Raw genomic sequence first — 23,146 nt, forward strand, 5'->3', positions numbered from 1 at the left:
AGACATAGGTCTGTAATAAAAGTAATATAAAATGCAGAACCATGTGAATAACATATTTATATTTGCTAATATATATATGTATATGCACCCTGCAAGTAAATACCTATCCCATAAATATCTACTGCAGCATAGCCACAAAAGAGGTTTCTATCCACATTATGCATTTTTGGAGGTAGCTATGTCTTACAAATGTGCAAAGAGGAGGGATACTTCACTCACAGAGCTGTGATGGCATACTCACCCTAAGACTGATACAGCTGTACCAGCAAAAAATTAGCTTTACGGGTATTGCCTATTTCACACAGAAAACTGGCTTGCTATGTAAGGACAAAAAACAGCTTCACCAGTATTGCTGGATTAACCTTACTTCTCCTGTAACATGACATTCTTATTTTAATGAGGTGTTCCTACTGTAGACCTGGCCAAGCACATGCTTTTAACAGTTCATCAGAAATCTTCTTGAATGGTTGCCATTTCATACTAAAAGAAATGATTCTTTTAATCATCTTTTTTAAAGCCGCGGTCATACTTAACATACATACCACTCTTGTTGAAAAAGCAAAAATTAAATGACCTTTTTTTTCTAATTCTAATATATATGAAAACCAAACATGAACCAAGCTATCTTCTATCCTTCTAAATACTACTGCTAAGTTTACAAAAAAAGACAGAAGGTAAAAGTCATTCTACGAAAAAATGCAATGATACTACAGATGAAAGCAGAAAACAGTGGACTGCAAAGTAACTACTAACACTGCAATGAGCTCAGTTCAGCTCGTGGTATAAACACACCTTAGCAAGTGCCTCTAGATCTCCCATAGTAGATAACCAACATTTTGAAAGCAGACTGCAAGTTGTTTCACACAATTCTGTCGGTTCAGGCTCCAGTTCTTATTAAACTATGGCTCTTGTGCTTTTAACTAAAGTACATGTGATGGTGTCATTGTTCTTTCAAGGAAAAAGCTCAGCAAGGGTTATTTACCAACTAGTTATTCATTCCAGCGTGTCCTTCACACCTTTCACTTAATTATTTATTTAGATGCTCTAAACACGCTCTGAATCTATGTAGATTCACAAAAAAATGAAGCTCTATCTGTCCAGAACAGGAGAAACAACCAGTCTCATCCATGACACCCTGGTGGCACGCCTACAGAGATACACACAGAGACGCGGTGCTGCTTTTTTTGTCCAAGCCAGTGCTTCACCCAAATGCCTCTAGGTCAAATTAAGCAAACAAGCACGAAACCAAAGAGGTTTCCAGTCCCACAGTCAGGTGTACTGTGAGATTGGGTTTACTGGTACATGAGAGAGATGGAGGCAAGATAACAAAACCAGGCGAAAGGCAGCTCTGTAGTTTCCTGAACTGCATACTTATTACCTGTGTGATTTAAACACCTTTTACAGGAAATCTCAGTATTTGCATGAGGAAGCCTATGCCACATTCACATTTCCTTACTCCGCGTCTATTGCTACCAGTAACTTGCCCCTGATCCTACACAAAGGATCCAAGTGCCTCTCTGGGCGCTGGCTCCTTGTGTCATGCTGACAGCACACGCGGGGTGCTGCCGCGCGCAGATCACGCAGAGCCACCGCTCCGCTCTGTCACCTGGCGCTCGGTTCACCAGCGGCGGACGTCTGCGTGCCTGGCCAGGGCCAGGCAGGTTCAGACCAGGCCACGCTGGGGAGGCGTTGGCTGCGTGCTGGTAAGCACGAGTGACACACCCATGCCTGCCGGAGAACACTCCTCGCCGTCCCATGCCAACACAGACGGGTTCCTTCGGGTTTGGCAACCCTGCGTAACCTCCTGCGGGAGCAGAGCGGGCCAGCGCTCAGGCTGCCACGGCCGACTCAGCTGGGCAGCAACCACCAGCTGAGAGGCGGGTGAAGAAACACGCTGCCAGCAGCCTTCACCTCTAGCTACTGGGGTTGCCAGGTAGCTCGCTGCTCCTAACAGGGAAAGGAAGGAACATACAAAGGATCAGACTTGCCCGGGAGGGCATGCTCGTGGAAACTGAAAGCATCAGGAACAAGACTGAGGGCCAGGAGATGCAGCTGGATGCCTGGTTCTTCCACCGGCGCAGACCTGCGGTGTCACTCTATCCTGTGAACGTGCTGTTCCTCCCACCCCACACCGCGGACTGTTGCGAGAGGGGGGCATTCGCCCACAATCGCCCCTGTGCTACGTGGCTCAGGTACCCTCCAGGCTGGAGCTGGTCCTCCTCTCGCCAGCTCAGAGCCCACGGGCTGCAGCCGGGAGCCCTCCCAAGCACAGACGGTTTTGTGCTGAGTTTTACGTTAGGTAGCTACAGGGAGCCGCGAAGCACAACTCCTGCGCTCGCGAGTCTCCAATACAGTCTCATCACAACAGCTGAAAGGGTTTTGTAGCAGCCCTCTCACCTGGATGAATTTTGCTTCTTGTAACAAAATGAAACTAAGACCAAACAGAGCACCACCAAGATTATCTCAAGTCATACAATACATAGGAGTATAAATGTATGCATTTCTCATTAACTTCGTAGAACTGGATTTCAGGTGAGAGCCACCCTTCCAGCAATCCTCCACCTTTTTTTCACTACTTTTGCATTATTCACAACTGTTTGCTCAAACATTACAAAACACTTTTATGCTAACTTTTCTAAAAAAAAAATAAATAGTATGGAATATACAAATAGGTAATCAAGGTTTACTTGCCACATCAATATACTCACCCCTCAGTGATGTTACTGTGAGTTGCTCCTGAGCAATCCTGGTTTGACAGAGCACCAATAAATTGGTATTTACGAGGGAACGATTTTATTGCTAAATCAGTATTTCCTCTGAAAATGCTCAAATGCGGCTTGTATTTAGCAATTTCCAGTATGTACTGTAGCACCATACAGTAATCACCTTTTGTAAACTCTGCTTTTGTTCGTGGTTTATAACCAGTGAATATTTTATATTTAACCATGATTACATGTACATCAGTAATGAATTAATATGCTTTATCTTTGATAATTTAGGTCACTTAGGAACTTCCATAGCACAGCAAAGCATTAAAGATAATTTAATTTGAAACATAAGACCTCTGTTTAGTCAATGATAACCCACGATTACTTATTTTCTTTTCTGAACACTAAACTGTAATGAATCCTGCCATTCATGCAAAAGTAGAAACCAAAGGTAGACTAAAAAGCATGAAAATAACATCACATACTGAACACTGATTAGGTTCCATTTACAAAAAAAAAGTACATCATTAGATTGAGGTATATTCTCTGATGAACTTGCAATATGAATATAAAATACACAGACATTATTCAAGTAAAAGGTTGCCTATTAACTTTTCATTATTGTTAGGTATCTTATCAAGAAACAAGGCATTTTTTATATTTCAATATGCTTATATAGATACTTTTAAATCTCTATAAAAATAATGCCTAGTTTGAAAAACGTCTTAAAATCAAACAAAACCAATATTCTGGGGGCTCACACACACACACAAGCCGATTTTTGCCATAAGGACAGAAAGGGTAAAAAGTCTCACAGTCTTCAACAAATTATCTTCTTCCAGCCTCCCAAAGCCCCTGATTAACAGCCAATTCTACTAACTCTTTATCAAAGAGCTAACGATACTAAATAAAATCGGTTATGGGCTTCATCCGCAGCCTGATGAGGCACATTTAAAGACTCTCATTAGCTCCAGCAGGCATTAGATGAGTTCTAGTCGAATCCAAACAAACTCTTCAAATGCCCCAAGCAATGGAAGCTCTAGTACCACCTTCCAGCCCCCTCAATGACACAGAATCATTGAATGGTTTGGGTTGGAAGGGACCTTTAAAGGCCATCTAGTCCAACCCCCCTGCGATGAGCAGGGACACCTTCAACTCCATCAGGTTGCTCAATCTCCGAACCAGAGAAGAAAGCTGAAAGGGTGTAACAAGTGTAGATCATCTGTATCGGACTGTATAGGTAACTAGGGAGTTTATGTCTTGTCTAAGGCAAATTCCATTAAAAATGAGTTAGGACTTAACATTTGATAACTTCAGTGAGTATTAATTTTCATACCCACTTCAAAAGATTAATATCCCTCTCCTATTAATTACTGCTCAATTTAATGCCACATGTGTAAAAAGCATATTCCTAGCTTTTAACAACGACATATGCTGCTGGTTTCTATACTGCTTTCCCAGCGTGCATTAGGTGACACGAATTCCCAGTATTGCCCACTCCACTGTAAGCACAACACATACTTTTCCTGACTAGAACAAACATTTGCCTTGTCTATTGTTCGGCATACTGCTCTATTAATCACCTCATATAAAAATAACAGTATAAGCACTTAAGGTCCTAGGTCTTGATTAGAAAATTTTCCAGGAGCAAAAGGACTACGAAGCAAAGCCGAGCTATTTATCCGGGTCTGCAAACAGGCTGCCTGAAGTCCCCCGGCAGCCACGAGGTCCAAGCCAAAATGGACCTCATCACTTCCAGCACCGGCTCCTACGAGCCCAGGAGCCAGCCGCCCGGCAGACGCGGCGTGGGCCCGTGGGACTCTCGCTGCTCAACGAAGCTACGTGCATCTGCAAAGGCAAGAGACCATGGCCGGGCAGGATGCGGGGTGAAAAGATAGATTGGGGAACAGATAGATTTGTGTCGAGTGTGCTGTTTTGCAACAGCCAAGACACTGTAGAAGGAACCAAAAAACGAAAACAAAACAAGCCCCAGATGACTCCTGCCTCAACAGCAATTAAGGCACAGTTTCATACTTCAGCACACTATTCAAATGACGGGGTGTAACAAGATGTAAGACCTGTCCTCTCATCCTCCACCTCGGTCAGTCAGCCAGCATTAGTTTTCTACAACCGGGACATTTTCCAAGCTTTGATAATAGTTGCAAGAACAAACCTAAAACCCCTATGTACACAGGCTGCTTTTATTTATACCACACCTATAAAAATTCTAAAAGACACCTAAGCACAGGAACAGTATCTACCTGGGTAGACAAAAAATTCACGACATAGTTATAAAATTATTTTTCTTCCTGCAGTTACACTTTATCCCAACAGCTCAGTTTTACTTTGTATTGTTATATCACTCCTATAATCAATTTATCTTTCACACCTCTGTGAAACAAAAATCAGATTACAAATGTATATTCCTGAAGACCAAAGAAAAATCATTACTTAAGTTTTAGCCCACAAATTCCAACACGTGTTTCTGCAGAAGTTTTGCAGAGCACTTTATCTTCCTGCATGTAAAATTTAGTCATTCCATTTTAAAAGTCAAGTTCTGTAAGCGGGGATGTACTGAAAGCTGTGCTAGAAATGCCAAGCTCTGACTCTGTATCAACCCACTGCATCATGTTCACAGTGATGAGCTTTAAGAGCGCTCCTATAATAAAGCCTCTGAAACCTTTTCAGCAACAACCATGAAGAGCTGCTGAAAATCCCTCCCAGCTAGAAAATGTACATATTTGTTTTTTACTGATGGTAAGAAATGAGGAAAAAGCAACTAATTACCAAATTATGAAATCCAATCTTACCTGGGTCCAGTATTCAGACATATAAAACTTTGGCCATGCTTCACAGTGCAAGAAAAACACTGACATTTGACTGAGCTCTGGGATTTAAAGTTTATGCATCCAAAGAGATAGTGTATGATTTGTTAAATAATTCATCACGTTAGTACTTCTCAGGAGTAAACGTGCTTACAAATTTTCCAGCGAAAGTTTCCACCGCAAGTGAAAAATAATTTCATTTAAAGACACTCTTACATACTTAATTTCAGGTTTTATTATTTGTAAGGTGTCTTCTTGCAAGTAGTGTGTTTCAGAAAACCTCTGACGTGCACATACAGAACAGCTTTGTAAAACCCAGCAAAGACACTTTCTGGCTTCTTGTTGAGCCGCACTAGCCTGCCTTTACTCCAGAATGGCACCCTCACCTCTGCTTGGTGCTATGGACACGCCATGTGTCCGGCTTGCACTTTTCTTCCCCCCAGAGCTGTTTGTTTACGACAGGCCTGGGTGCTTCCTACCACGGTGCCTGCATCAGCACGGCACGCACTCGCAGCAGCGGCGGCGCGGGCCGGCGGCCGCTGCCGAGGCCGTCAGCGTGCAGCGGAGGACAGAGATGCTGAGGAATCCCAGCGCCCAGCACCGTACAAAAGGGCTGCTTCAAGACATGTTATGAGCCACGTCAATAATGCAGCCGCGTTTGTTTGTAGAAAGTCCTTTTAGCTCTAGTCTGTGGCAGCAAAAGCTGAACGTGGGTGAGCTAAGGCTAAAAAGGGAGAATCCCAGGGAACCCCATGTTTAGAAAGCAAAATAAATACTGCATTTTGCAAGGTCTCAAGTACCTGTCTGTGCCCTGCTTCTGAGATGCTGCTGTTGAGCATCAGAGGTGGGCATCTTAACTCACATAACAAGAGCACAGTAAAAAATACCCTTACAAACCTCCTCATCATTAACTTTCAAATGTAATTCTAGTATTTCATAGCTTGCTTTGATTCATTTTAGCTACTAAACGGAAAGGATTTTGTTTGCTTGCTGTGTACTTGCAGGGGAGGTCCCTTTGTGCACGGTGGAAATATGGCAAAACCAAAGGTATGGTAACTCTTGCACTACCCACACATCACTTCTAATGCATCAGGGCTTACATACCACACAGTAGGAAACAGTCACCAATGCCACATTTGTGGCAATAAATACCAACAATAGCCAAAGATTCATGATACTGCTGACATAGTCAAGAACTCCAACCACCTGCAAACCCAGCAGCAGCAAAGCTTAGAGCCCAGTCACTATCCTTCAAAATCATTTGCAGACGCAGACAGCAAAATAAAACTTTCTCAAAAAAAAAAAAGTTATATCTTTGAAAAAAACAAAAATTCAAATGTTCCTTGTATTTGTCATTACTTATCACAGCCCCAGTAAAGTTTGGCAGATTTCAAGCACAGAAAAGATGTTAACTGCTCAAAAGATTGTGTGCATAAGAAGTCTGTTTTCTAGTCCACCTTGCCCATTTTTCATTAAAACATGCTCAAAGATGCTCAAGTCCACAATGTCTGCTCGGCAGCCTACTTTTCAGTTGTTTCTGCTTTTCAAACTCTTTCCAGGTTTATTAATGAAAGAAAACTCTTGCTATTTTTTTTGTTCTTACACTCACCTCCATTGTGCCTTCTGCTTACCATTCTTTCCTGTTGGAGTTGCATTACTTTTTCAATGTCCCAAGGATGAAGTTTGTAGAAACACTGCCTAAGAGCACAGCCAGAATGTCACCTTTGGTGTTTATCCTTTCTTTGTTCAGATCAGCTCTGAAAACTAGCAACTGCCTCCTTGCGTCAGCAAGTACACATGAATCATATCCTCACTTCGCAAAAATTACTCTTCATTTAGACCACCCTTTGAAGCTCCAGTGGGTGTCTGATATATTACGAAAATCATTGTTTCTATGTTTAAGAAACCTTCAGGGTGAGGTACCTTTCAGTTTACATAGTGTACATGTTTACATATACACTAATATATGCCAGTACCTTGAGAAAGAGTAAGAAAAAAGTATTTAGTACATTCATTACTAGTCTCTTCAGTTAAATAACTTTTTCAGTACCAACTGCTGCAGTGCTGCCTCCCTGAGTATACTGACCAGTATCAGTACACAACAAAGGAAGGGTCTTTCATGACAAAAATTCTACCTATCCGCCTGGTGGTCCTCCTCTTAAAATTTGATTTATGGTAATTACTATTAGCCATTAGAAAAGACATCTCTCTTAAAACTGCTCCTTCCGAATTGCAAAGATCAAGTTTATGAAAATGTTAGTATCTTAGCTGGCAGTAAGAGGTTATCTGTAATTCTGGGTAAAATTATTGCATTAAGGCTGTACAGTCAACCTTGGCCACAAGAAGATCAGATAGCCTGATTTAAATACGTTAACGCCTGCTTGAACAGGTCCTTTCAATCATGTAAACTAATTCAATTAAAAACCACACATCATTATATCCATCAAACAATGCTCCTGGCCTTATGTATCTGGGGAATATGACTGATGTAGCAGAATGGTTACAAGGCTGCAGTTTAACATACACATTTCCTGTAAGGTCCAGGGTTGTTCTGCAGAATAAAATTAACACTGACTTTGTTTTGATTGCTTTATATGACTTTGAAAAACCTGCTTGTAAATTTCTTCAAAAACACAAACTTCAGGCAGAAAGAAAATGACACTGGTTAGTATATGGTGCTTATGAACACAGGCAAACGAAAGCTACCATTAACACACATTAAATGAGCGAGGGAGAATGATGGAGGCGCTTGAAAACCAGCCTGGACTAGTGCACATTAAAGTAATTGCTGGGTCATTAACGTTTCACCAACATCTAAATTGAGAGTGGACTGCATTCCGATGTTTAGCAAACCTGCTAATTGATGATCTTTCTAGCTGAAAACCTAACTGGACAGCACAGCCCAAAGCGTGAAAGCAGCAGCAAGATGCTCTCAAGTGTGTTTCCAGACCTGGACCAGCACAAACATATTTCAGCCGCTCCAACTCAGCTCCCCAACCTGTGATACAGAAATACTTCTGATCTGTAAAATTGAGTGACATGAATGCCACACAGAATATCACCGTAGCACACTACAGGCAATTTTTTAAAAACACAACTTGCAGTACAAGTAGTTTAAAAAAAAGACCTTGAAGATTTGTGCTGTTGCACAGATGAAGAGCTAACTCAGATCTTGCTGTTATGTGTTTTATACTCTGGGCTGGTTTTAAATAGATCTGTAATCTACTTCCATACCTTTTGTACAAATTAGAAACTATCCTTGGCCAGGAAAGATGAACTATTATTATGCAAAACTACATATGTATGTCAATTGCAACTCTTTTCTGTACAGTAGCAGATCAAAATCAATCAAATTTAACTGGGAGGTCTGCTTCCAGCCCAACTTTCCTTTGCCCTATTGCCTTCCCTCCCCAAATAGAACCAATAGCAAAAATGCATAAACCAGCAGCCTTTCCTGCAGCAATCATAAGCAGAGGGTTTAGTCAAGCGTTGTCTTGCTGAGGGATCCTATAGAAGTATTCAGCCACCTCAGTTTCATCAGCTGATCGTGCATTAGTGGGTTACAACTTAATTAACGTGAGCTTAAAACTTTAAACTTCAAAGCCGGAAAAAAGCAAGCTGTTTAAGTTTTGTTTGTGGATCACCTCGTAAACCGGCCCTGCACGTCGGCTTGACCCGGCGCTGCTCCGCTGCTCACGCCTTACAGCGGATGACACCCCTGCCCGTGCAGCCGCCCTCCCCGCCCCGGAGCCGGCCGGCAGCGCGGGCGGCAGGCGGGCCCTGCCCCAGCGCAGCGGTGCCTCCCGCGGCTGCGGACGCCGCGCCAGCAGCGGCCCCCGTGGCAGCGGGCTCCGCCAGCAGGCACGACACGTGCGGCTGACCTGCCCACAGGTGAGCCCCGGCCCAACAGGCAGGTGCTGGCCGCCGCCCCGCTCACACGGTTTCGAGGCAGGAGGAGCAGCACGACACTCCATCATGCCTTTGCTTGCAGGCGTTCCGTTTTGCAGCTAGACAGGGGACTGGCTGCCAGTTAGCTAGAACCGGGATCAATTTCTATTGAGATATGCTCTATTTAAAAAAAAAAAAAAAAAGGAAAAAAAAGAAAAGGACATATCCATCCATAATACACTGAATTCTACAGTATGTCTCCTAAACACGGAAAGTTTTGGCAGATGATAGCAAAACACCTTCTAACGTACCTGAGGCAGGAGAACAGTTTCTCGGTGGCAGTTTCTTTATGAGGCAGAGCCTGAACTGATGCTTCAGCAAACATTCATCATACTAAAGCTTTATATAGTAGCAGAAGCTGCCTCTTCTTGGAAACACAAAATTTATTAAAAAGAAAAAAAAAATGGCCACTGCTCTCTGAAATGCTTCGTATCTTACAGTCTAACCTTGACTACAGCAGCACGCTACTGCAAATACAATGAAGGAGTTCTTGACTCTAAATACTGCCACACAAGGAGCCACAAGTATTTAGATACTTATCATGCCTTTCAGTAGCCATGAATTCCACCTTTATTATTAAGCAAGAAGTTATGAAGCACTCATGTCCATGAAGCCTTTTCCAAGTAAAACCTTTTAAAAAAAAAACCCAGTATTTTTTGTAAATTACACGAAAAGGCACATTGACTTCTGCATTTTAACTTTAAATAATTCAACTGCTGGAAAAACTTCATGATTTTCAAATCCTCTATTATGGTGGTTGAAATTAAAGTTATTTTCCCACATCAAGTCCTATTTATTCCATAACACTTTGTCTATATTACTCTGTGCCATTACGCTAAAAGGAAAGAATCTTTCATACTGTGGCATTTCCTATAATTAAAGAGGCTACAAAAAGGGCTGTTTGTGTGCTGTTATGGACTGTTTGCTTATATTTATGGAAAAAATTATCAGTTTAATAGTGACTGGAAAGCTGTGCAATCCCAGAAGCAGCTAAAAAGCCAAAAAACGTTACATCATAGCAATGCTCAGAGAGGCATCATTCCTGTGATGCAGCTCTCACATCCAGGATTTTTTAAGAAGCAGTGAATGAGAGATGCAGAAACCCATTAGTTTTTTTTCTGAAATTTGAAAGACAGACTGAATCTGCGAGAATAAGAGTTCCTAACTTCTGAGGCTTTGAAATACCAGTGTTCCTTGTATCAACCATTACGGGTCAACTTTAAGCTCCTTTCCGCTGGCACAGAGTGGGATAGCCTGTGCGGTGTATTTCTGCTTGAGAAGAGCCCCGAGAAATAGCAGAAGGGTCTCACCCCACCACCCAGTTAAGATGTTTCCAAATCACAAACGCCTGCTCGTCATGCCCCAGGGAGGTGAACATTTGCCGTTGTGTACCGACACAAGGGGAAGGGGCCGCTCACAACTCAAGACAGCTTGAGCCTCACCCACATTTGCGTTCTTTCTCAGCAACAGACCTACAGCTCTATCATACCACCAAAGCCCCCGTATCCCCCCCATAGTAGAAGAACGGGGCATTTAATTTTTTTTCTCATTTGACACGAACCCAACAGCGCCTATGGAAGCATCATGCGTTTGCACAGAAGAGATTGAGCTGCTGCCAAACCGGCGCCACTACTTCATCCACTTGCTTCTGAGAAGATGGAGGTGTACATAAATGATAAGGAGGGGTTGATGCAAGCCATCTGCACAAGAGCAAGTTTCACCCGTTATCTTGCTGCAGCATGCCCTTGCGCAATACAGCCAGCAAAGTGCTATCGCCTTTTTATACGTATATATATACACACACACCTCATTCATCTCTGTGGTTACCCGAGGGCAAGTCTGCTGCTCTCCAGAAGCAGGAGTGGTCTTACATGGGAGCAAGTAAGGTTGTGCACAGAGAACTGCACTCCAGCCCAGAGGTCTTAAAATCCTTTTGGTTTGGCTTCCACCTATGGAAAGGGAGGAGCGTGCCTATGCAGCTAGTCCTGCCTTACCTCCACACTCCCCTTTTCCTTTTCTCTTGTTATCAAGTATAAGAAAATTGTGGAACCCGCACAAGTATGCATTCATTCAAATTCAGGCACATCACTTTATGAGTATCCCTTTACTCGGTCACTGTACAAACTGAAATCCTTAATGCATAAAAAACTTCCTGATGCTGCTCCCAGCAAATTTTTCCTTGCTAACAGCTGCCCCTTAATCGTAATCTTCATCAGAAGCAGCACTCTAAAGAGCTAACCAAATCCTCGGATTTTCCTAGAAAGGTCTGGGAACATAAGAACCAATTAAGCTATCATGTCAGCCAGCCAAGTGCAATGGCATTGCCAGACATTATATAAGAGGACCGTCACACAACAAACCCCATCAAGTTTTTCATCTGGATATCCAAGCTCTTTAAATCTGACAAGAAAAACGGAGATGCTGCCTGCTCTGCAAACTCTGCAACAATTTAGCCATGACAGCAACGAATTTCTTTTCTTCTGTTACATTTCCAGTGCATATTTTTCATGCAATAGCTCAAACTCAAGAGAATGACTGATGTTTAAATCCTCTAAAATGGATATGACAACATTATCCGGTCCCTTAATTGGAAACAGGTCACTCTAATCAGTGGTTGTGAGAGAAAAGGATACAATTTTCCTCTGGCTGAGCTTTCACGTTTGGAAGAAGTATTGCAAAAAAATTATGCTCCTACATATGAAACGTAATTTCTGAAGACAAGCTCCTAACTGTGCGACGAACCTGTCCCCTAAGTTGGCAGCAAGAATTCAAAGAAGAGGATGCTGAAAACTAGTCTGTTAATAAAAGACTGAGCCGGTGGCATGAGCCATGTTTACTAGCTCTAGACTCAGCCCATCTAGGCTCCTACAAAATTACCAACCACCACAGTGCTTAAGCTTTTCCACAGATTAAGACAAAGATAAAACAGATGAATGGACTAAATCAGGAGTCGGAGCCTGTCATCAGCTCCATAAATTCTGGGCACAAGGAAACCCAGAGAGCTTGCTGTCAGCCTGCAGGAACATGATGCTGCTTCTCCATCCAGTGGCCGGTGCCTGTGAAGAGCTGCCAAGAGGCAGGAGATGCTTGGCCCCGCTCCTCTCGCCCCCGCGAGGGTCAAGCGGGAATGTGGGCAGCGGGGCTCTCCCCTGCCCCTGGGAAAACCCCGCAGAGGGAAAACAACACTCCTGCTTGAAGCATGCTAGGGAATTTATGCACGGTCCATTATTTGAACTAAGTAATTAGTTTAGCCTCACTCTTCCCCCAGCTATTACATTAGTCAGCTCCTCATTGCCTTCTAGCACTGTAAAGGATGAAAGGGAAAATACTTTTTAGCAGCAGGAAAATGTGATCATAAAACAGCTCAAATTGGCAGGAGACTTCAGGAGGGAAGGTAAAAAAAAGTAACTGAACAGATTTCAAGTTGTCTGTTTCCTTCGAGTGTAATTTTAATTCACGTTAAATGTTTACAGGTAAGTAATTTTTTAAAATAAAGTATCATTAAGATTATTGTTTGAGCATACATAATGGGTGACAAACATAGGACCATAAATATAAACCAAAACCCCACTAACAATTTGCACTGAGTGTTACATTAGTGCAGCCTTTGGAAGTTAGCTGGTTGATAACACTGATGCTTTGGGCATCTTCAAAGCACTCAAAAAATCTCGGAAAGGTATTTTAAACAGTAATTAGCACTAGTAGCTGTCAGTAAATAGACTTCTGCTTTAATCTGTGAGCATTTGCACATACCAGTATGCAAGCTGGACACCTATAAGATAGTTTATAGTAGTTTCATAGTTAATGTGGTCAAACTAAATGAAACTTAAAATCTTCTTAGTTTTGATACCTAAAAAAGCTTCCTAGAGAAAAGGCATTCACATAACTTTATGCTCATTACCAGTTATCAGCAAATCTTGCAAAAGTGCTGTCAGCTGCAGTAAACTTAAAACTGAAACAGAAACAACATGAATTGAAACTTTTTCCATATCTAAATCAGATACTCTGACACATAAAAGCAACACACTGGGGATGATTGCAAAAATCATGATTACAAAAGAGAAAATACACTTTTGTGTATCAGTTTCATTATAAGTATTCCTCCACGTTTGACTAATCTACTAATGCTGTCTAGCAGAAAGGGGTTGCTATCTGTTTGTTTCTGGCATTCTTCATCTATTTACTGTCTTGTTGCAGAGCAACTCTCAGATCCAGAATCAGGGGCTTAAGCTAAGTACCACATAGTGGAAGAAGATAGTTCTTCTCCCAGAGAACTTAAAATCTATTAATTTTTGCTTTAATCTTGTTTGGCAGAAAAAGAAGAGGGGGTTACTGGGTTATTCATTAAAAAAAGAGCAAATTATTAAAAAATGAACAAACAAACAAAAAAAATCTCTGCAACCTGGGAATTCAAAAAAGATCATTTGCTTGTACAAGTGTATCAAAGTGTAGCCGTGTCTAAAACTAGAGATCACAATCAGCAAGCTAGTACCCACCTCAAAACTATGTTTTTCAACATAGATATGAGTCACAATTCAGTTTAGCAGCAACTGACATGTGACATGGGTTAGCATCTCTGGAAATCAGAACAGTTAAATACAGGCATCTAATTGTGCCTTGGGATCCTATCTTTCATGACCCAAATTGGTAAACTATTTCCTAAAATGAAGGTATTTATGTTCAAGTAAGCATTACTCAGAAAAACACAACAATAAAGCCACAGTCCACTGACATTAGCCAATATTAACAGTACATGGTATAGAAAATCAGAAATGGGCCTCCAATAATGAAAGATATTTTAGTTGATCTTCCAAATTTAAGGTGCTTTGTATTTGTTTTCTAGTTTTGGAGCCTTTCAAGATTTTACAAGGTTTCTAAAGGAGTATGAGGACGAGAAACTCACTGTGCTTTTAAAAAGCAGCTGGGATTCTTGGGCTTAGTACTCAATTCCAGAAGCTGGTAATTTAAGAAAACACAAAGTCCTGTAAGATTCGTAACAGCATAATGACAATCAACAATACTTTTAAATATTATGTCCTTTCAAAATCAATTTATTTACGAAGTATGCCTACATGTGCATCACAGATCCATCCACCAGTTACTTCATGTGCAATGCCTCCAGGCACTTGGAAATCTGCTTTTCACAGGGATGTCTGGGAAATGGGACATCACCTGGATATTACAGTCAGCCTGCTGTAACATCGGCAGCCAAGCATCATGGCTGGCTTCCTACAGGGCCGACCTAGAGCACGTTTTCAAAGTGTCTGGGGTTACACTTGCTGCCACAACATGCCAGGGCTCATCCGGAGATTGTGGAGAGCACCTTGTGCTCACTGCTTCAAGCAATTTTAAGCAGGAAGAAGAGGGATCTTTTCGTGTATCTGCATCATCCCACTTTGTCATCCAAAGCTGTGAGCTGGCACGTCATAGACTACTGCTAATTGAGCATGAAGGGCAGCTAAGCAAAATAAATCACCTTGGATTGGGATATACTAATGTGAGTCCTACGCAGGCATTACCGTCGTTAAGGGGATTCCACACAGACGCAATCAACTGTTCAGGCTGCCAACTGAATGCACAGAGAGGGTCTGGAGATAAAACTCACTCCCTGGCCTACTTCAGGCATTCAGGACATGCAAAACTGTGCCCTCCCTGGACTTCTTTCCTCTGCTATGGCAGCCTTTGCATGAAGGGCAAAAGTTCTTACCTGGTGCAGAGCTCAATTCTTACGCCACCCCTTGCGTCTTGCATGTGTTCACATAAACAAGGACAACTAACACTGAAGAAAATGCTGCTACATGCAAAAAAAGGGGGGAATAAATAAGGGAAGTAAGTGGCTGAGAGTCTGGGAAAAATACCAAATCAATCAATCTTGCTGTCTAGTTCTTAAAGAAACTCGGAGAAAAGGGCAAGAGGGAAACGCTGTGAGAAACCATGTTTGATACCAACAATGTTCCTTTTCCTGATTTTCTCATCTGATTTTACAAGACTTACTCTTGGGATAGAGAACTGGGTACTCTTGAATATTCATTGCTGTACTGAAGTCTTTGTCCTCAGCCTTGAGCAAAGTTTCTCTAGTTCAGTTTGTCTATAAACTACAATAGTAGCGTGTACCTATATGCCTCACAGAGATGTTGCAGTTTGCAGTTATATTACAATAGGAATAACCTGTTAGCACACCTAAAATTAAAATCCTCCTACACTAAATTTTCTCATATTGTCACATGGGCTTGCTGGTTTATATTCAAGATTCACATTATGGTTAATGGCACTGATTTACTTTTTATTTCTTAAAAAAAACCCCAAACAACACAAAACCCCACAAAAACAAACACTGAAAGACATCAAAGCTTTCTACAGAAGGGGGACAGATTTCCCAAAAAAAGGGGGAAAAGTTTACCTTAAGAAATGACTATGACCTGCAAAACCAAACAGCAGCTATTCCCTCCCAGTAGAGTAATACCAGGCTTCTCCTAAATACTGCAACATGGAACAGTAAGTACCAATGAAGTGCTTTAGACACGTACATCCATACTTGATAGATCAGACAGCGGCAAGACATTACTGCAATGTAAAAATCCCAGTTTTGATGTAAACCTTGGCATCATTCTTACCGACCTTCAGATTAACCATGACAACTAGGCTTACTGTGTACCCCACATCAATCCCTCGTCTGCATGATCTTATGTGGGAAACAACAAGATGAAAAAGTTTTTCTGAATCACATTTTCCTTTTCATTTGAATAAACACGTGTGAAGAATGCTTATCTTGTAATCTATGGCAAACAATTATTTAACTGGTTGAAACAAATACAAACAAAACATAGTATCAGATGTAACACCTTTTTGTTTACTTAAAAGATGCAAAGCAGTTGTCACATTTTATTTTAAAAACAGATCCTCTTTAGGTAAAAATCTGAATATACTTGGCAAAACTTAAGACACATTGATTCACAATTAGTTTTATCCAATTCTAAAAACAGCTTGGCCTCATTGTCCATAAAACATACTGCATATTCCTATCTGTTTTAGGGAGATAATAAATACTTGAAAAAAGTCCAGGATCTTGTGAAAGAGTGGCTATACAGACATCACAAGTCAGGGAACCGATAGGTGTTCAAACTTGTTAGCAAGGAAAGATCAGGCCCAACGTGTGTCAGTCTGATCTTACACCCTTTGAAAATGATGTCACTGGACTGAAATAGTGCTAATAGCCACTCAGAAACTCTTGACTTTGTAACTTGCCAGTACATATGCAATATGCCCTGAACAATGAGATCTGTCAACTGATAATAAGAAACTGAAAACACAGTTCTGAGAACAGGGCAATGCCAGGCAGGTAACTCTTGAATGAGAGATCTGATTGCCACCTAGAGTCTCTAAAGACAGGAAAAGTACAAACTGTGTTACATGATGGGACTAAACCCCACAAGAGTGCAGACACCTCACATCTTACACACAGGCTGAATTGAACATGGACTTAAAAACAGCCAATAAGAAACAGTAGATACTTGGTAAGGGCAGCCAAAGCAAGACAGCAGAATTCTAAAATAGCATAAGCCAAGTCAAAACCACTTACTTTCTTACATTAAAAAAATCCTACTTACAACTAAAATCATTAAAAGGTGGTAAAATATAGATAATTGGCTGCTTTCACAGGCAGGAGAGGCAAAACCAGCCTAATAACTGAAACTTTCTTCTTTTCTCTCGTGGTACATACAGCTCCCCAAATACTCACGAGTATCACTTGATGAGAAATACAAATTCTTAAGCAAGGCAGCCGGCTTATTAATTCGGCTTTAAAACTCCAGAGATGTACCTGCATATTGTTTGCAAACCAAAATCACGAAAGCAAGTGTACTTATGAACGGTGCGTGGGGAAGCTCCGGAACACATACCCACCCACGCATAGATGAGGTACCAGCACATAGTCCCCGGCTAACACGCATCCTCAGCTTCCAGCAAGGGCGCGGGCCGCCTCAGAAGCACACCTCCGGCTCTGGCCGCCTGTTGCGACTATTGTGACGGCACCACGGTTCTGAGCGTGTTCTTTCACTAACAAACCGTGTCACGGGAGCTGTCAGCATTACTGTTTACAAATTAAATTCAGTCTGCAGCTCTCCCGGGATCAAGAACTACCTCTACCACCTTTCATGCTATTTTCTACACCATTTTCTAGGAAAAATCCCTAGTTCAGTTGCTGTTACGTTTCACAGCATCCCGTTCTGAATGGATTACCGCCAGCAGCCCAAACCCACCTCTTCTGGCTTTTAAACTGAGACACACACAGGCAAAACAGTGTAGCTTTCCAAGACCTGCCTCACTTTCACAACTTGTCCCGAAATTCAAGAAAACTGAGTATAAACCACAACAAAAGCCCTTCCCGCACCCAGACGACTGCTACTTCCCGCGGCAAGTTTCTCAGCCCGGAGCAGTTTCACCCGGCGGACTCTCGCCCCCGCCGACGCGGAGCCCACCCGTCTCGGGGGAAGCCCCACAGCGCCGCGACCTCCCCCCGGCCTGCGGCCGCGGCCACGCCGCCCACGGCCGGGACTGACGCGACCCCTGCCCGCCCCGGGCGATGAGTTACCTCACCTTGTTCGAGGCCATTTCGCTGACGGAGTGCCGGGTCTGGAGGGTCTCCAGCTGGTCCAGGCACCAATCCAGCTCCTCCAGGGTCTCGCTGGCTAGTTTTTGGTAGGCCTCCTCTGCGAAGAGACAGGGAAAGGCGCATTCAGTTCGCAGGCGTTTCACAGGGCTAACGGCGAGGGCCAGCGGGTCCATCCTCCGCTGCCCGGTGCCCACACATGAGTGCTGCTCCCTCATATTGCCGGGCCGGGCAGCGGGCGACGCGGGCTCTGCCCCTCCGCGGGGCCGCGCTCCTCTTCGGAGCCACCGGGGCGGCGAGCGGCCGCGCGGGCAGAAACTTCCCGCCGGCCGGGCTCGCCGCCTGCCTCGCCGCCTCGCCGCGCCGCGCCCGCCCCGGGGCCGCGGCCGGCCGCAGCGCCGCCCCCTCGCGGGCAGCGCCGAGCTCCGCGGGCGCGCAGCAGCCCGGCGGCGGCGGGAGGCCGGGCCCGCCAGCGGCGCAGGCAGGGGTGAATCAGCGCGGCCGCCGGCTGCGGCCACCGCGCTTCCTGTTGTCGCAGCTCCGCCGGCGGCAGGGGTGCTGGCGGGGACCCGCCGCCGCCCCCTGCCACCGCCGGCAGCCGCCGCGGGGTGGGGAGCACCGCAAAACCCGGCGCGGAGTCTACCCCGCCGCGCTGAGCCGTCGTCCCCGTATTTTCTTACCTACCCATAGGGGTAGCATGAGAATTAATAGGTTAACCTTCGTAAAGTATGGGGAAGATGTAAAAAAACGTGTAAGACCCGCCGAGGCACCAGCTGTTAAAGGAGTTTTCAAATGAAAGTATCACAGGTTGGCTCTAAGCAAAGAAAAAAGGGCTGATGAAAGTTTTGGAACTGGACCCAGCAACACAATACAGGAAATGGACCTAATAACGGTATGGAAAGTCATGGTTTAACCAAAACTGCTGTATGTCACACTGGAGCTAACTGCCTTAAAACTTGCAGAAGTTTCACTTATAGAGAGGAAATCATTCCTTTCTTCTCCAACAGCAGGAGATCTAGGAGATCTGTTGGTATGCAAATAATTTCAGGAAAAACAATCCCATTTCTAGGTTGCAAGCCTCACCTACAAAGCCTGGCTAATTTTTTTTTTTTTTTCTGATGTAGATCAGAAGGGGAGAACACTTCTCCACGCTGAATGGGGAGCGGAGTGAGTGTTAGCCCAGGCACGCTGTCTTGCAAGCTGTGTATCTGAAACATCGAGTTTTGAAACTCCTGGCATGCGTGCTTCTGGATCTGCTACGTGCAAACATTAACTCCAAGGTAGAGAAATGTTCGTTCAGTGGGCTTGTTATTGCCATCTAAAACGTCTCCCTTAACTTGTTTCACATCAAATTAACCTTATTTTCAAAATTTCAGACAAGCAAAAAATCAGGCAAACAAATTAACTAAAACTCCTTTTTTAAATAAAACACCCCAGCATGGACTACTGCCAAATAGCTCAGTGCATTACTGTTCAACATCTACGATACCCGATTCATATCTTTTTACATTTTAGAGCACATGCTCAAAAATGTTGGGTTCCTTCACAGCTGTTAAATTTTCCATACTTGTGGTTATTGCAATAACACTCCACAATTTTGAATAATGTCCTCTCACCTCTAGAAAAAGGCAATGTGAGAAGAAGAAGTTTGGAAAAGAAAAATTTGCAGTGCCTGCCTGTATCAGGATTAACGTGCCACTTCAGCAAACACAACATTAACCGATACCTACCAAAAACCATCCCCATTGAATTGTAAACAGTGTCTTTCAGACCTGTCATACTTACTATGAACGCTATCTGATCCCAACGAATTCCCCTGGCAAGTAAAGCCAGGATTTTCCAGCCTGTTTGTCCATCAAAAGAGAATTTGTGACGTTCTTGCCACACAGCAGACATCACAGCTCACTAGTTCTTGACTGGTTTACTGACCTCACAGTGTAGATTTCATCAAGATCAGTACTGGAAATAGAAATAGCTTTGTTTATAGTATGTTTGTAAGTGTACTGCATTAAATGCTTTTGATGAAGCAGAGATGTGGTTAATGTATGCATAGTTATCTGATGACCTTACACAATGATTTCATTGAGGACAAAATGCATAATGAAGTGAGATAAAATGAATCTGTATGACGTTATTTTGTTGCTAGCCTGCAGCCTGCCCTTCATCAGTTCTTGAATATCAGATATTGGGAAACGTGTTTTTCTTCACAAGTAAACATCACACCTTCTAATACTTAAGAAAGTAAGAGGGTAAGTTTTTTCTGAGAAGTATGAAAACAACTAAATAAACCTGAGGGATACCATATTTAGGCAAAAGTAATAAAACACTCAGTTTGTTATTTACTTTAAAACTTATTTTTCCCATTATCCATGTAGCAATAATATATACTAACACCAGCACCTTACATTCAGGAATCTACTACCCACCTTCCCCGTATGTCTCAAAGCACATTACAAACCAGAATCCATCACTCACAAGGAAGTCCCATCACCCTTAGCATGTTTCTCACCATCTGTCATTTCTGACCGCCACACTTCCAACAGTCTGCGGCTGCCGTGCGGAACCCGACTGACCACTCAGACTAAATGAACTTCTGACAGCCAACGCTAGGCTAAAGACTTGCTGGACTCAGCACCTCCTGCCAGGTCTCAGATTGCAGAGCCGTCAGGCCAGCCCTGGTAGCGTAAATGGCAATAAAAAGGTTTCTAACTGGCGAAAAAGTACCCATCAAACAAGCATGCCCACTTTGTTCCTGCAGTTCTGAAGGGCAGAACAACCATAGGAAAGCTTTTTTCTAAACAGTACTGAAGTTCTAAATTTGGCCCACACTTTTGTTGTTATACAATGTGGTGGCAAATGTTGTTGAGGTTAACAGCTTTTCAAGTGTAACACCCTGTCACCACTAAGCTAAGAATAAAAAAATAATTATCAGCCACACAGCTTTGACAGCCTCACAACACACTTTCTGACCTCTGTGTTACCTCTAAGGTAGCACCCTGTAATTATTCCCAGCCAGGACTCATCTACTAATAAGTTTTTTTGGTACAGGCATATGACCAGGCTTCCTTCCCCCCCACCCCAGCCAGTGATGAAGTCCTAAACCAGACAAACTTCAGCAAGTGAGAGGGTTTTTAAGATTTCAAAGGTTCTTTTTAGATCTCATTAGGCTTTAATAAGAGGGAGAGAAATACAGTTTAACACCAGTTGCTTTAACAATCTGCATGTTATTTCATATACGCTTTTAGAAAAAATGTTCTCTCTACAGTTCACAGATTACTACAAACAATTCCACCACATGTAGCTTTCAGTATGGTACATACAAAAAACAAATGAAAGGCAAGCAGAAAGAAAAAGCTCAGCCATAATCATTTGGCACTGCATACCTATTTTTTTAAAAAGGGTGTTCTACTGTCTGCTTTTATAAAAGACTTGATTCTTAGCACAGCTTCTAGCACCACCAGAGACAGCTGTACTTGTATTCACACCCTTATTCAGGAACAACTTCCGTTCAAAATTTTCAAAGGGGAAAATTACTATATGGCAATAATTAGGAATATCCTTCACTTTAACGATTGATCATGATTTTCATATACGGTATCCTACTAGTCAGAGAACAAAAAGCAATACTAAACTTTTCTACTAGTGCTCAAGTGCATTTGTACTAACCTTTTCAGTACTTTAAGGAATTTCAGCACAGCAAAAGGAAAAGGTACCTACAGATTCTTCGTTGTTGTCCGATCGGTTGAGATGTCTGAGTGATGCAAAGAGGCTGCAAAAGAGTTGGCTAGCAAGTGCACAGTCAAGGGCTTTGACCACTGTTTTGCCTTAAAATGGGAGTGTCTTGGAGGCAAGACAAGGTCGCCGCTGAGCAGCAGCATGATCCAGATAGGCTCGGCATGTGTATTGTCTTTTGGGGATGCAGGCAGCTGGAAGCAGCTCTGGAAACCTCCAGGCTACTCTAAATGAAGACGAGCTGAAGATCTACTGCAAGACTCAGACCCTGGACATCTTCCCTGAATTTTCTGACTGTCTTTTTGCTCTTCTACCTAGTGTAAGCTTGAACTTTGGAGCAACAGAATTGCTGGGCCAAGAGTTTCAGTTTCTCTTACTATTACAGCATTTAAAAAAAATCCTCCATTGTTCAAACTAAGAATTTTTCTGTAAATGAGGATGTTCGTACTTACTGCCTTAACTGATACCCTCCATATTGAAGTGACTGCCATTTTAGTCAATGTTGGCACCTTCTATTAAACATAGCCATATTAACGCTGCTTCGGCATAGAAATAGCATCAATTTTCCTAGTCATCCTTTTTACAACTGAAAAAAAAATACATTTTGGTTTTAGGTTTTACTGAGAAAATTGTAATTATTGTGACTTAAAAGGCTATCTTTGTGGAGTGTTCATATGTCTTACTGTTGCTAAATGTAATTATGAAATGTATTTTTGTTTAACATCTAGAAATTTGCAGTCATCCCGCCACAATCACAAGTAAAACAAAATACTCTTGATCAGATTTTGGAATGAGCATCTGGGAAGACAACTCGGCTGCAGCAGGTTTCTCAGAAACTGTTTTGATGGTCCCACTCTGAACACTCACTTTCTTCCATACCAGGAATCTCTCTAAGTTTCCACTCTAGTAAAGAAAAATCCTTTGTACCTGTCAGTAGCCTTATGCATAGACAGACTGTGTCCGAATGACCAGGACTAGTCATCTTTCAGGATGTAATGATGTGCAGGACTCCCCCAACATACTGCTTTATACAATGCTAGTAGCATGAGCCTTAGGCTACAGAAACTGTTTTATCTCCTTGAACAGAGAATGTAGTAACCTCCAGGAAATAATAGGAGCAAAATGATAAAGTCCAGTTATGCACAACTTGTCAAAATACTTGCCTACATTTGTATTATAAAAAAGGACCGCATAAAGAAATACACAGTTAAAACACACATTAAATAAGGATCTAAGAAAAAAGGCGGGTTTTTTCCCCCAACATTTTGTGCATCTCTCATGGTCTCAGAGGAATCTACATATGCCATCTAACAATCTCTCTATAC

General features: G+C 42.7%; 1 protein-coding gene across 7 annotated transcripts in view; it reads right to left on the minus strand.

The window, feature by feature from the left end:
* PDE4D (phosphodiesterase 4D) overlaps window positions 1–23,146 on the minus strand; it is a gene marked incomplete at both ends in the record, with an annotated part of 545,358 nt that overhangs the window by 35,430 nt on the left and 486,782 nt on the right. For all 7 annotated transcript variants that reach the window (XM_082012779.1, XM_082012778.1, XM_082012780.1 and 4 more), the window contains one exon: window positions 18,077–18,189. In XM_082012779.1, the coding sequence (XP_081868905.1) occupies window positions 18,077–18,189 (113 nt within the window). The remainder of the gene's footprint in view (window positions 1–18,076; window positions 18,190–23,146) is intronic.

This window comes from Phaethon aethereus, assembly GCF_964289735.1.
Source record: "Phaethon aethereus genome assembly, chromosome: Z".
Taxonomy (NCBI): Eukaryota; Metazoa; Chordata; class Aves; order Phaethontiformes; family Phaethontidae; genus Phaethon; species Phaethon aethereus.